This window comes from Scophthalmus maximus, chromosome 20, assembly GCF_022379125.1.
Source record: "Scophthalmus maximus strain ysfricsl-2021 chromosome 20, ASM2237912v1, whole genome shotgun sequence".
Lineage (NCBI taxonomy): Eukaryota > Metazoa > Chordata > Actinopteri > Pleuronectiformes > Scophthalmidae > Scophthalmus > Scophthalmus maximus.
In genome coordinates, this window is record NC_061534.1 from 15,349,035 (window position 1) to 15,364,104 (window position 15,070).

The 15,070-nt window shown below is 41.7% G+C and overlaps 1 protein-coding gene across 1 annotated transcript in view; it reads right to left on the reverse strand.

The window, feature by feature from the left end:
* LOC118285218 (netrin receptor UNC5D) overlaps nt 1-15,070 on the reverse strand; it is a 156,298-nt gene that overhangs the window by 34,178 nt on the left and 107,050 nt on the right. The window contains exons 3-4 of the mRNA XM_035608714.2: nt 8,532-8,675; nt 8,191-8,294 (exon numbers count right to left, since the gene is read on the reverse strand). Coding sequence (XP_035464607.2) covers nt 8,191-8,294; nt 8,532-8,675 — 248 coding nt within the window. The remainder of the gene's footprint in view (nt 1-8,190; nt 8,295-8,531; nt 8,676-15,070) is intronic.

The window sequence follows — 15,070 nt, forward strand, 5'->3', positions numbered from 1 at the left end:
AGGACTGAAGTATCAGTTACCATGGCATCGATCTGCCCTTCACTAAGGATTACTCACTCAGCCTCTTTGCAATGCGGTTGAGTTGTTTGCTACATGACTAAGAAACGGCTGCAGGGACTGGCTTTTAAAATGTTTCATTTTGTTGTGTTCTTACTCATATGGTCTGTAAGATTTTTACTCTTATAATTCTGTACTGTCTAATGTTGTGTGATCTTCAAACTCCTTTTGATTGTTCCCACTTGTTCTCCTTCAATTCTTATTTTTTTAACTTATAAAGCATCTTGTAAAAGTGTTTTGAACAGTGCTATCTTAATTAAGTTTATAATTATTATTATTATTATTATTTTTTATTATTATTATTATACATTTATTTGTTAAATTAGCTTTCATGGCCATTCAAAAAAGAAAAATGTATTTTGAAACAACATAAGTAATATCTCATTTCAAACCCTAGGATTGATATCATTTGTGGGAAGACTTATGTTGCCGGTCCCTTCATCAGGAGATCAAACACACTGGAGCAAAAGAACAAATGAAAGTAGACATTAGAAGGAAGGTGTAACTTAATAAAACCATCGTCTTCTTCAATGCAACTGACCACATAATTGCCCATGCACTGTGTGTGAGCGCAGGAGTAGATATAATTTGAACCATCTTTGGTGACTCTTCATTTTGCGGGGGCCTTTATCACGGGGAATTTTTAGATGAAGCAAATTAAACTAATCGTCTTGTCCTGTGGTCCGTTTTTCAGACTCCTGTTTTTGCTTTGATTAATGTCTCTCCCTCCGTCCCTCCTTTTCTCTTTTCCACTGTTCGCTGCACGAGGGGTATACACCCAGAGTGCGATTTGCATGCTGCGTTGGACCTGGAGTCCCCCCTTTGGGGGAAAGCGATAGAGAGATGCACATGCTGATGAGAAGGCTGAGACAGGACAGACTCAAATGAGCCTGATAAGCCATCGCCTGGGGAGGACAGGAGACGGATTTGCTTAATTGGCAAATTTGTTCCACTTAGATAGCAGCAACCAGTGGTGAACTACGCCTCACCTAAACCAGCCCATCAGGCCTTACAGGCAGTGTGCTGGTGGCGGTGTGCCGTCAAGGTCACAACGTTAACCTTCAAACAGCAGTTAAACTGAAGTCTGCTCTCCAAGCAGTGTCCCCCCCCGAACTTCTTCCTCGTGAAATTTGTCTTGTTTCGTAGCAGTTCAATTCCCAGCCAGGGGAAGGAGAGCAAATAGAATGAAGTCATGATATACTGAGGGCAGAATCAGATGTTCAGCAGGGGAGCCCCGTACCATGCGTCAGTTTCATCTTTCTGATTCAGCTTCAAGCTGTTGGAAGATGTTGAGATGAGAGAGAGAGCAGACAGGTCAGGCAGACTGTGTGTTTATTAGCGGAAAAGGTATATCTTAAATTCACACCCCCCCCACAAAAAGAAAAGTATATAAGTAATTTCCATTCCTCCCTGCATAAGGCTTAAGTTCTCAATCACTATCACAGGAAATGACCTACATTTACAATTATTTAAATAGGAAGTGAAGGCGACATGAAGACAATTACAAAGCATTGCAGTAGGTTTTGTTCCATCTGATTCAATTAAGGTCGAGTTTTGAGCACCGTCCTCCTCTCACTCCCCCTTGTGCCTGTAGCCCCGGTAACTTCCCTCAGCCATGTGTGGCCTTTTCTCAATGCAACAATGACTTTCATGAAATCACATTAAACAAATGAGCCCTCCAAACCTGACAGCAGCATATTCTAGCGGCGGGGGTGGCTGAAACCCTTGTCATGTCCTTGGTTTATCTCCACACCGTCTCTGGAAATGTTATGTTTATCACTGAATAATTACATTTTAAGCACTTCAAATGACTTTGGATGAGAGGCCCGATGATTAATTACACTTGGTAAAGAATACTTGGGCAGTGAATGTGGAGCAAATGATTGTAAAAAAGGAAACCTTTTCTTCTCTCCACCATTAAACTTCTAAAAGCCAGCCACAGTTAAGTTTTACACTTTGAGAGCTGGCAAAAATCTATGGATACGGCTCGGATGGCATTTTAAGAGGGCCAGATAATAGGTGGCTCAGGGTACCTATTGTCTCCTTCTACAGCTGCATGAAGCAGTCACTGCCTGGGTTGTGGCAAATACCTTCTAAATCAGGTATTTCATATTCATAACACCTCATTTGTTTGGGTACATTTGTGAGTGTGAAACTCTTCCCGTTCAGACACTTTGCAAAGCTTCCATTTTTTTTTTTTTACCTGTTCAAGGAGGTTGTGTTTTCTCCCCTGGCTTTTTGTTTGTCAGCAGGATTACACAAAAACTAATGAATGGCTTTCCCCAAAACTCGGTGGATGGATGTGAAATGGGCAAAAAAAGAACCCATTTCAATTTTGGCAAGGATCTGTGAAAAGGGGCAGATCCTGTTTTTTTTTTTTTACATTTTCACATATTTCCCAGGGAAATTGAATCAAATAATACATGGATCTTTATGAAAACGCTCAGGCATATTTAGGGGACTGATATCTCTTAGTTAGTGCAATTTGGTGTGGCTTGATTGAATTTGAGGGGACTGTTGGGCATTCGGAGAGGTACTGTATGCACTCTACTGAACACCATTCTAGTTATTTGGGGGCGAAAAATCCTGCTGTTGCCTTTCTGTCATGATTAGAAACATCCTGTATCGTTTATGTCTTGCTTTGCTTAAAATAAGAATTGAACGGCAAAAATTCAGACTGGAGGTCATTGGAGTAACCTTAGGACCGGAGTCGGCTGCAGACTTTTTTTTGTCAGCAGTTGTCTCTGGGTGCTGTATCTAACAATACAAGGATTTTCGCATTTGAAGCTGATGCAAATCAAGTTCATGAAACATTCAAAAATCTGCAACATATACAGTAAACATGTAAGAAAAGTAACTCCACATATACCTTGCATGGTCAGCCCTCATGCTTTTTCAATATCTGTGATCCGCAAAGTCTTTATGGTCCTTTTTGCTGCTGGAGATTCTGGAAATCGAGAATTCATTTTTTTTATTCAGAAAGCTACGCCTCTTGATTTCTGATGGCGCTTGTTTTCTCAGGGCTGCTTTTATTATCAATTCATTATTATAGCCATGAACTCTCTTCTCCGGTGGTTTTTGATTTCCAGCGTGTCTATTAATTTAAATGCAAACGTTTTAAAGGAAAGGACAGCTATGTTTTTCTCCTTCAGTCAGAGCCAACAGTGTAATAACATTAACCTTACAATGCATATTATAAACTACTTTCTCCTTTTTTAAGAAGTGGAGACAACTGAGAAGATTTGGCCATCTCAACATACAACCCAATAAAGGCTTAAGCTGTTTTACTCTGTGGTCTGGCTTACAATGTGCACAGATTATTTGCCACTATCACTGCAGGGAGAGATAATATGGCGTTCTCAGATTTTCATTAACATCCTACACAGCAGCCCAGTAAACTCCCGGTGGCTTAGATGCGGATAAAGTTCTTTTGCTCGCGCACTGTTACCGCTGCCTCTGAGAACATGAACAGAGAAGCAACATAAGTGGATTTCAAGCTGTAAAGTCGGCTGCACAGTGTTTATGTCTTTGAACACAAGCGAAGTTGGAACTCATTTCCATTTTTCATGTTGTCAACTGAACATTTACTGTCACCTCCAAAAATTAACTTTTGCTTTTTTTTTTGCCAACATCCCAAGTATTCATTTCCATCAGGATGTGTTGCAAATCGCAGCAAAGATTCAAATAAATGTCATGACCAAAATAGATGTGCCTTGGAATACAAATTCAGTTCAACAGATCACATTGCATTGTGACCTCAATTCCTTAAATTCCTTAAACTGTAGTTGAGCCGAGCCTTCTCGCCGAGACAAATTTCACAGTGCCGATTACAAAAAAAGGCTTTAACCTCTCAGCTATGCCTAAAGTCACGAAAAGAAAAAAAGCACAGACGCCATCGTCTCCAACTCTGGATATGGATATATTTTTTTCCCCCTAGCGCAGGTCGTATACTAGAAGGAGCTGGATTTGTCCCTGCATTATTTACTATTACCATTCTCTTTGTTAGCCAGAGTCACATTAATGAATGCATGAGGAGTTGCCTATTTGATGACCACAATGCTTTGGGGAGACTGGCGGTACACCGATGCTCCATTTGTGTGAGCTGAATCATTCATCACACACACACACAGACACACACACACACACACACATGCACACGCACACACAGTTATACATGCTTTTTGTGTACTATGGAAGGATCTTTAAGTGGCATTAAAGCCCAAAACTACACTTTTTTTGGACATCAAGTGTTTCATTAAACAATACAGAAGCGCAGTCGGCTGAAGAAATGTTTAAGGAATATGAATTTCGCATATACCCACACATGGTTCGGACTTTCAGCTCGAATATAAAATAAAGTTGAAGTGTAGCCCTTCTAATTCAGTCCTCCAATTTAAAGGGATTAACATAAGTGATCGTACTGTACGTAATGTCTGCTAAAAAAGCCTGTAATATCTAAGACTGTCTGAAGGCTGCAAACTGGAGCATCCCCAGTGATGCTGTGCCAGGGTCTGTGCTGCAGACATCTTCGGGCTTGTTAACTTCCCACTTGTATCAGGGGCTTTTTGGCTTCACTGTGGCATTTAGCAAGAAAGACACATACACATTTTTACTGATCTAAGGTCAGCTGACAAACCCGGCAAATCAAGAACATTACACGGTTTGGTCCTTTAAAACTCCTTTGATGCCTTGACTGTGTACTGAAAGATGTGATTCATTTAAAAAAGGGAATGCTACAACAATATCAGCAAATAAACTAAAAAACCCAAAAACTTGAGCAGATGTTTGCATCTAAACCTTGTGATATAGCATTGCATTAAACATTTCCCTCACAAGGGATATAAGATGCCACAGGACAACAAAACTCTTTCAAGATATTTTAACAGCTGTTTACTACTAACTCTGTATAGATGTAATGATATTATCATTGTTGTTTGGACTGGCTCAGGTTAAACCCTTTGAAAAAACAGATTCATACAGATAATAAGTTACTGAAAACGAACACAATTAAATTATTCCAGGAATATAAACAATCACTTCCTTTAAATTGCTGTTAAAGTGCAGCCACAGCTAAAAAATGAGAGACCTGTTTAATACAGCAAAGTAATAGTGGAAAGCAACTTCAAAACTAAATAAATCTAAAATACTTATTCCTTTAAAAAACAGTTGACGTGTAGCCACAATTTAGAAAAATAAATTAAGTCTGTATGTTTAGTCTGTATGTTTACAGTAACAGTATAAACAACAATACTATGTCGCCGTTTAACTTGTGGGACTCCAGTGTGAAACATTGCTTAATTTCTGACATTTTCACTAGCTCTGGCTAATGCTGCACCAGAAATCCCTTCTTCTTCGCTGCTCCATAAACAATACTTGACAGTGGCAGTACAGTGCAACTGCTGTTTTGGAGCGGTGATGACGAAGTGGGTGAAACTCAAGAGGCATTTCTGATACTGTATCGGGATCAGTATACTGTTTTGTGGCATTTAGTTAGATTGCGTGAACTAGATAGATACAGTTTTATTTTTCCAAAACTCATTTTTACAGTAGATTCAACTTTGGAGATGTTTATCAAATGAGAGAGTCATTGTAACATTAGACGCCACAATAAACACGTAAATACTTCACACTTCAAGTTAGTAGGCTCATCCAGACCAATACTTTAATTTCAGTATATGGAGCTGAGATAGATAGAGTATTAGAAATGGTCTAGGTATGACAGCAAAGACAGAATACAAGAACGTCTCCCAAGTTGGATGGGAATGACCTAAAATAGCCCTAACGTTACTTCTGTGACCTCGGTCATTGTTTCATTTCAAATCCAATGTGCTGGAAAAGAGCCAGACTGGTGAAAAATGGGTCAGTGTCCCAGTAATTCTGTTCAGAATTCCGTGAAGAAGTTTGGCTTTGAGGATTAAAATACAACGTTATTCCTCAACTGAGCCTATTTAAAAAATATATGATATACTCTCTTTTACCGAAGCATTTAAATTACCGATGTAAACAAAACTTAAACCATTAGTATCATGAAATATCAATAACCTATTAGTCAGTGCATGTAAGGACCTGTCAGTGAATTTTACGAGCAGCAGCAGGGTTCCGCTCCTGTGCTTTGACATTTGCTGGTAGGGCTGTCATTTTGTTTCAGCATGGCTCACGGATTGTGCCTTTAAGTAAATGCAAAGCTTCAGATGCTCGGGCACACCGGCTTTGGTATTGACATATCTTCCTTTGGTGCTTCCAAATGAAGGCACACAACATCAGAGCACAGCACGACACACACCACTCAACCAGCGCTGTCCGGGGAGCCTCATTTTATATTCATAGTAAAAATTAAAATGGTATGTCTTTCAGGCACATGCACCCCCGCACATGCACACGCACACACACACACACACACACACACACACACACACACACACACACACACACACACACACACACACACACACACACACACACACACACACACACACACACACACACACACACACACACACACACACGGCTCAGAGGAGAGAGGAGGAATGATAGTAATGAATACATAATATCTTAATAAGTCATAGCTGTGCATTCTTTTACAGAACATAGAAACAGAGAAAATAGTGTTATACATTGACAGTTATTATTGCCAGGATATGAATGATCACTGTACAGGCTCATTTATTAGAAACATTACTGCCACCGGTGTTTACAATGTGGCTGCCTTTCCATCTGTCTTATGCTGTCTTTACACCTACCTAAATTCGCTTTGCGTTCCTTGCGCTATTTTGGCCACAGGATCATGTATTGCTTATTTGCAAATAAACACAACCCATGAAAATATTTGCCTGTTCTTCCTACCACTTTCTCCGACGCGCACATGCACGCGCACACACAAAACACACACACACAAACACATTAACATGAACTGTTGAATGAAATAAAGGAAGACAGGAATGCTGATGGGAAATCCACACAAAGCGGTTGTGCTAACTGGGGGTAAATCTGGGGGTGTTCAAATTCCTCGCTCACTTTCTGCCAAGCCATCTCCTTCTTCGCCCAGTCACGATACAAATAGCAACTCATGTCAAAGATGTCGGGGTGCCCACATCGAAAATGATTTTGTCCAGTATTTCTTTTTTAAAATATTTTTTGGGGCCTTTTTTAGACAGGACAGTATATAGCGTGAAGGGGGGAGAGAGAGAGGGGGAAGAGCTGCAGCAAAGGGCCGGGTCGGAGACGAACCTGCGGCTGCTGCAGGAGGACTCAAGCCCCCGTACATGGGACCCACTGAGCTAACCGACGCCCCATCTGCCATTCCTTATACAATGTCAGGACGTCTGACGACAGTGTGGTAGGTAGTCTCTAGTGTGAGAAGCCCTCACCTCAGCCACAGGCACTTAATGGCTTACATGACAATTCGTCATGCGAATATTTTGCTAAACTTCAAATATTTCAACTCGAGTGAGTGGAGTGAATGATGCAAATTTCACTTCTACTCTGGTCTTTGCATTGACTTTGTATGTAATCTACTCTCTCTAATAATTTGCGACGCGTTTGGTTAAGAGTACATTATCAGAACCGTTTCCACAGTCCCCATGTTTATTGTTGTTCTTTACATTCTTTTGTCCGACCCTTTTGTCCAAGCAACTTACAATCATAGTGGCAGGTGGCATTAAGGGCCCACAATTGGATGATCCGGAATCAAACACCGACCTACTGTACCAAAGTCAGCCGTGTAACCCACTATGCTACAGCTGCTTTGGTGTCAGAATCTCTTGACTCTGCCCCCTGTTGGATTTTTGCTCAAGAACCATGCCAATGTAAAGGACACATGGAAGTATGTGGGCAGTGACGTTTACATCGTTTGAAATGGATGTTTCTCTTTTGGCACAGGAGGGTGGCATAAATGTGCTTTAACTTGACCAGACTGAGCCTGAGACTCTAAATGAACAGTGTCTTCAACACATCAGATGCTGCTCCGGTGAAGACAACAGTGCATATGTGTCTGCGATTTGCGGTGGCTGGAGAGAAGCAAAACATTGTGGCATGAAAACAGAGTTATTCTGTCAGTAAACCAGACAGATGACTGCTCCTCTCCGGGCAACACAGGAGAAAATGTTACCCGTTTGAAGTGTGAGAAGCCCTCACCTCAGCCACAGGCACTCCCTCTGGGGGACGACAGTGCAACACAATCATGCCATTCAGAGGCACCTCAGTGCCTTGGGGGTCCTGCTCAAAGTTCTTCCTCAGGTCTGTGGAAGAGAATAAACAGCCTGCATTAAAGAACAACAACACCAGCAAGGGGGGACTCCTAAACCTACGCATTAAAAGTCAGATTTGTTTCATGTGTGACCTTTTCTCGTCGCACAAACGTACATGGACATAAAGAAAGGTGTCGTCTACAAAATCACATCGCTGATTTGAAGAGGAATAACCTTTTCAGAGACAATAAGGTCAGTCTGGCATCAAAATGACACTGAGTTGCTTACAGGCGATCCGCACCGCTGCCTTGCGGCTCTTGGAGGTTCCCAGGTGACTCCAGGCGACACACAGACACCAGTAATCCTCTGGGCCATGAAAGTCCTCCACCTGCTGACGGGACACGTTGATCATCACCTCGCGGATCTTCAGCCCTGCAGACGAGAGGGTGGATGGCTTAGATTAGCTTTCATTAGATAGAGGGGTGATTAATCAAAGAGATGAGAATTGCAGCGACAGGATGATGACTGAAATTTGAATCTGATAAGATTATCAGCAGTAAACAGATCTGCCATTCGCCGGGAGGAGATGCAGGGAGGCAGTGTTCATCAAAAAGCAGAACATTTCAGGGATTTTGTTTGGACAACATCTTCTGGAAGCGTTTCACACACACAGAGCTGATCACATCATTCTTAAGATTAATATCTATGTCATTAGCGGTATGGACAAACCCTCATTAATGCTCGAGTTTGGCAGACAGCCATGCTATTGCTGGTTGCAATAGAAATTGTTTGTGAAGCCCTTATATAGTATTTCAGAATCTAACCATAATTTATGTATTGGAAAGTGACAAAAAAATGCTTTCCAATGGAGGCATTAACTATGAGGAGGGACACATGAGCCTCTTGTTGTTTTAATGGAGTGTGTGAGCACTTATACTTTTCTACTTTGAAAGCATCTGAGGGGGCTATAATTTAAAGGTTGCAAAACAGTGCAATTAAATGCTGCATATGAACACCGATGCTTTCCACGACAATCAAATCATCCCTTGCAGTGGAACTCTGAGTTAATGTCAGGCAGGTCATTTGTTCATATCTGCATTTTAGTCTGTGGTGCAGCCCATAATGAGCCAGGCAATGAGACGAGCTTTTTCCGAGACAACTGATTTGATTTTTAAAAGCCCGGTATTTCAATTATGCCAGACTATGCACAAAATGATGACAGCCTGGAACCATTAATATATAAAGGGTGGCTTTATTGGATGTCTAGGAAATTGCAGCTTTCATCCAAGTATGTGACATTTCTATCAAACCAGAATTTCAGTCAGCCAACTTGAACAAATTTGTTAATATGTGAAAACAAAGTTATAAACTATTTATGTCTAGTGTTCGACGACGTGCTCCCTGCAGCATCGGGCTTCTTCAGCTCTGACTGACTGGTGAGGAGTCCCAGTATTTAACCTCTAGCTACATCCATAACTATATATTTTTGTCTTTGTTTTATAATGCTGCAACTGCCTACATGCGCAAGAATGTGCATGTAGGCTGGATGTAGGGGTGCTGAGGGGGCTCTAGCACCCCCTACAGCCGAGTGACTGCAATTGTAAGACAAAAACAAGTTTATTAAAAAAAATTAAATTAAAAAAAACTTTCATTTTTAATTGAATTGAATCTAGGCCTGGCATTTACCCACTTTTTTCTTAATATTTAATTTCATTTAAGAACATACGGTGTATTTTGTGTGTAGCCCCTGATGCACAAATGTAGAACATGCATTGAATTGTTTTATCGTTTACATTGCCTACTGTTACAATACAGTACTGCTGCTGCTCCCTGTGTTTGCACCTTATTGGTCTTGTTCTTAGCGATTTAATGTCTATTATTGCTGTAATTGTGTTTTAACTGTCTAATATTATTTTATTTTTCGTGCCTCAGGGAAGTGCCATTTAAATTTCGTTATATTGTTGTCTGACCCATCAATATAATGACATAAATCCCTTTTCACTTTGATGATGTTGTACATAATATTAGGGGCAATCTGAAAAGATCAAAGATTTTGGGGGTGGTAATAGAGGGTTTCAACATAATGTCTGATTTCTTTAAAGAAGCTAAAGCCATGTTTGGGGTCTGTTGCAGTGTAAAATGCTCTCAAACTGATCTGCATTTAATATGATGTCATTGTACACTGTCTCAGTACCCCCAACTCTGACTGACTTCCTGTCCACTGGTGATCCTCTGAGGGAATTCAGGACTGAGCTGTCTACGGCCCTATTCATACCTGGAATAAAAATATAACCTAGTTGATTTGGTGACAAACCCTATATCTACTGGTTACTGACTGGGTAAATACAAGAGAAAAGACTCCTTATGTTTCAATACAGCAGAGGAGCAAATGGCATCAATTCTGCAAATCTGTTTACAGTGCACATAAACATCTTATTCAACAAACAGCTCAGTCAATAATCAACCTTTTCCCCACCATATTTAGTCTTTATGCATTTTTCATGAACAACTGCAGTCAGTGCTAACCTCAGTGACAAATACATATTATGTTGCCTGCAACTGCTTAAGAGCTTTTAATGTGTAACAGCATCGGTAGGAAATGTTAGGTTTGCATTAGCATTTATCGCTTAACCGCTCGAATGTACAGTAAACAGTGAGGGCTGATTTCAGTCAGATGAAATTACAGCTAATAAAGGTAGATTGCATGCTGCATCATTTCCTGTGAATCTCTAATGTGAAGACCATTTTAATGGAACATTGGAATGACGGACTCTGCCACTTAAAAATGAAAACTACTGTATAGTGAGGTAATTACAGAATGGGAATACCTCAAATGGCTATGACTAAAAAGATGATGCAAAGCAGAGTTCAAAATAATAAGTATTAGTTTAAAATCTACTATTTGTCAAACCTTTTGGAAATTTCCTAAAGGCAGCAAGTCAATAGAAATTGTCCTTTTCACTGACTTTTAAAACGGCTAACAAGTTGTGCCTAACTGCGCATCTCACAGCAGCTGTTCAGAAATCACTGTAAGCTTAGCCTCTTGTGGCTTATTGCTTAATTACGCAGCCCTACACTTGTAGAGGAGTCGTCTCTCCACAGGCTTTTGCCATCACGCCGTACGTTGCAGACAGCAGCTTAGACACAGGCTGGGATTAAATGAAAACTAATAATGTGAAATGAAAGGTTATCAAAGGGAGCCTAATGGAGTAATGTAAAACAGAAGTGTTTTCTGAAGACACTGTAATCCTTCGCAGTGGCTGACTGATATCATGCACAATACACACATACGAGCCCATCTACTTCTCCTTTCCAACGCTACAATTTAGAGATCTCATCAACATGCCTGATGTAGTGAGAGGGATGCAGATTTAACTATCTTACATTTCACTTTGGAGACTGCTCTCATGTAAAAAACAAACAAACAAGGTCATAGGTCATCTGTGCAAACAGCTTATTACATTTTATTATTAGGTGTGTTTAAGATTGTAACCATGACGGCAATGGCCCGCCAACCTGGAATATATACTTATTTTAACTCAAACTACACAATCTTTTCTGAAACCTCACCAAGTACGTTTGTGAACAGCCTCAAGTTTAGCACTTTGAGGAGCGCCATCTTGTTGTTGTTTTTTTCAAACAGAGAAGGGAGTGGGCGCGACTGAGAGCCCAAAGCACTGCAGAGACTAAGGAACGACACTAGACTTGTTGTCGCTTAAAATTGTAACAGCTTCCTCACAATCGGACCTCGTCATCTTTATTAACGATGAGGAAAACAGAAGGAAAAAAAAAAGAAGGAGAAGAGGAACTAATGAATGTAACAACAGTGTGCTGTTGCTGATGCAATGTTTTATGCTGAAAGCAGACGAGCTCGCAGAGGGTGGAGTGAGCTCAAGCTCGGCAGATTCACTCCAAACTGCAAAACTATTTTTTTTCTGGCACGCAGCGAGCACATTTCATATCATGGTGCAAAGGTGGAAAAAAAAATAATTACAATGTTCTAAAATGTCTATACACGTGTATTCACACACAAAGAATTAAAATACGCGTGACGAATACAGTGAAGGGTTGCTACTTTGTGTTTGACTGAAGGCCATGGTGTTTCTGCCAAAGACCAGATAAACAAAGGAGAGAAATCAGAAAGACACCCAGGTTCCCCCACATTAGGCAGAGATCAAAGAGCTTAGTCCCTTTTCCCAAATGGCCTAAAATGACACTCAGTGATTCTGTGTTGGAGAAATTACCCAATGACTGCTCAGTCATGTTGATGACATGCGGTCGCTTCTCCGCATTCAGGAATACAAACATCCATTCAGCTCCTTCCGTGGGCATGTCCCTGGCCACTTGTGCATTTCCTTTGTGCCTCTCTTTTTCTGCCGCGCTCCCTCGGCTTTCCCTTCAGGCTCATGCCGGTGGCTGTTGACAAAATGCCACAGAGCCCTGACAACAGACTTCGAGGTGGAGTAGCTCACACTTGCCATTTCAATCATGTCCTTAAATATGGTTCTAATGTAGCCTCTATGAAGGAGTCAGGAAGAGATGTTGCTCACTCATCATCCCATGTTGTTTCTCCTCTTTCTCCGTTTCTTTTTTTTGGCCTGTCTGGCACTGAGCCCTGTGGTGTGATTTTTCCAAGCTTTGGTCCATTGTTTCACCTTGGCCGAGTCGATGAAAAGGCCCCGAGGGAGCCAGGCAGTGCCAGCTACAAGTGGCTCCTGATCCTGGCCGTTCTGCAGAACTCCGGCTCGGCTCAACCGGGGCTCAGGATGCCTCTGTCGTTGTTAACGTCACGGGGACGGACGGGGGGGATGCTTGTGAGCCAGCTGGGTACGTAGTGGGTGACACAGAGTGGGCTGCGGGTTGAGGTGGACGGATGCAGCTTTAAGAGTCTGTCTGTCTGTCGGCCTGATGTGAATCCAGCTTTCGGCAAACGCTTGTGCGATGTGACATTGCGGCATGAAGCTCAGCATGTGGGGGCTGCGGGGGCTGGCTGAGGGCCAGACACAGACATACCCTGCTAGACAAGCGGAACATGCTCCCAGCAACATCTTCATTCTGGTCCCAGCTGTGTGTGTCATACTTAATCCTGGAACCAAAGGGACGCATTACTCCATGCATAAAAAAAAATCATGATAATTCAGCCATTAAAATGCTGCAAGCCCCCTTTTTGTGTCGTTCCCCCGGTTGCCTTGTTTATGTTTATCCCAAAACTGCGTGTCTGCTTATTAGGGGCCAGTTTTGCATACACAAGTAGTTTTCACTGTGAGCCACTTCATTTGTTTCCCCCTTCCATTTCTCTAACTAATAGTTTGTGGCAGAGACTCTGAGCCATCTCGCTCTCCCCTTACCAGTCCCCACCTTTATTTCTTCGTGCTGAGGTCATGCCCGGTTCAAGATATCATCTTGGATCACAATACACAACACTGGGGTTAGTCTTTGACAGAGCATCAACAGGAATAGATATGCATAGCTCCTCTATCCACCCTTCATTCATACGCTTCCCCTCAATCACTATCTCCTCATCTCTGAATCTGCAAGAGCTGCTATCCTCTCCGTCGAGACGACCAACGCAGTATCCGTTTTCAGCCTCTCTTCCACTCTCCAATCGCTCTCTCCGTTTCCAGTGTCCTCTTCCTCCCTTCTCCCCCCCTTTCTCTTATCTCTCCATCTGGGTATCATCCTTTCAGCCAAAGTCTATAGGCAGAGATATCCCTCTGTCCCACCTTCCTCTCTCCTCTTCTTCCACTCTGTCCTTCAACGATCTCTTGACTTCTATCACTCATTTCCATCTCTTACAGCATTTCAACTGAGCCAAAAATAAAGTCGCCTCCCGTGATAGGTCACAGTACCCAGCAATGTGAGTCTGTGTTTTGTTTTCAGCAACTGTCCTATTTGGATTTTGTCTGGGGATTTTAAGGAAAGCCCAAACCTCTGATTTAGAGTCGGTAAACACTCGATACAGCTCCCTAAAATCATCCTAAGGAGTTTATCAGTGTGAGCTGTTTTCCTGAAGGGAGGTTAAAATCTGGGTAGCAATGATTACATGGAACATCCTGCTGAGCCTTGTCTGCCTGTGGTTTATCAAATGGCTTAGCAATTGCAAAGGGATAAGGAAATAAACGCTGTTGCACTGAATTCAAAGACGCACTGTGCTGTGCAGCATTAATCATGTTGTCCAGAAAGCCGAGCAATGTACCTTTTTTCTCTGTAAAAATCCAGACTTTGGTTTGAAACGTTATCTTCATGCTGAATTTGAAGATACATGTTCAGAATTGTGTTTTCCGACGAGTGACATTTAACATAGAGTTAAACGGGTTAAGATTTCTGTGTTATGACTTAGCATGTCTCATTCATTCTTTTTCTCCCATGGTGCATTTCACTTTATCTCAGGACAAAATTCCAGGAATTGTCTCATATTAAGATGGACAAGCCTTCACAGTCACAGGAACTTCACGACAGTATTTAAGTATGGGCTTGACAATGTCCTCGACAGACTGCTCTCCTCATCTGAGTTCATCTGAGGCAGCCATTACTGTCAGCCCTGATCAGTCTCTTTTTTCTTGGTTCAGTTTAGGCAGGTTACCTTTTGGTGCTTGTACGGCTACAAACGTTGCTTCGTCAACATCACAAGATCCCTGTGGGACGGATAAAGATCTCATGCGGTCTCAACACAGATTTACATACCAAGAAAACTAGAGACCAACAACTAGGGCTCAGCATTGCTTCAACGATGTACGGCAGTATATAGCTTCATATACCCAAACCAATGATACTATACAGAAAATTGAATTCCATTTGCTCACTCAACTTCCAATTTGGCATTCTTC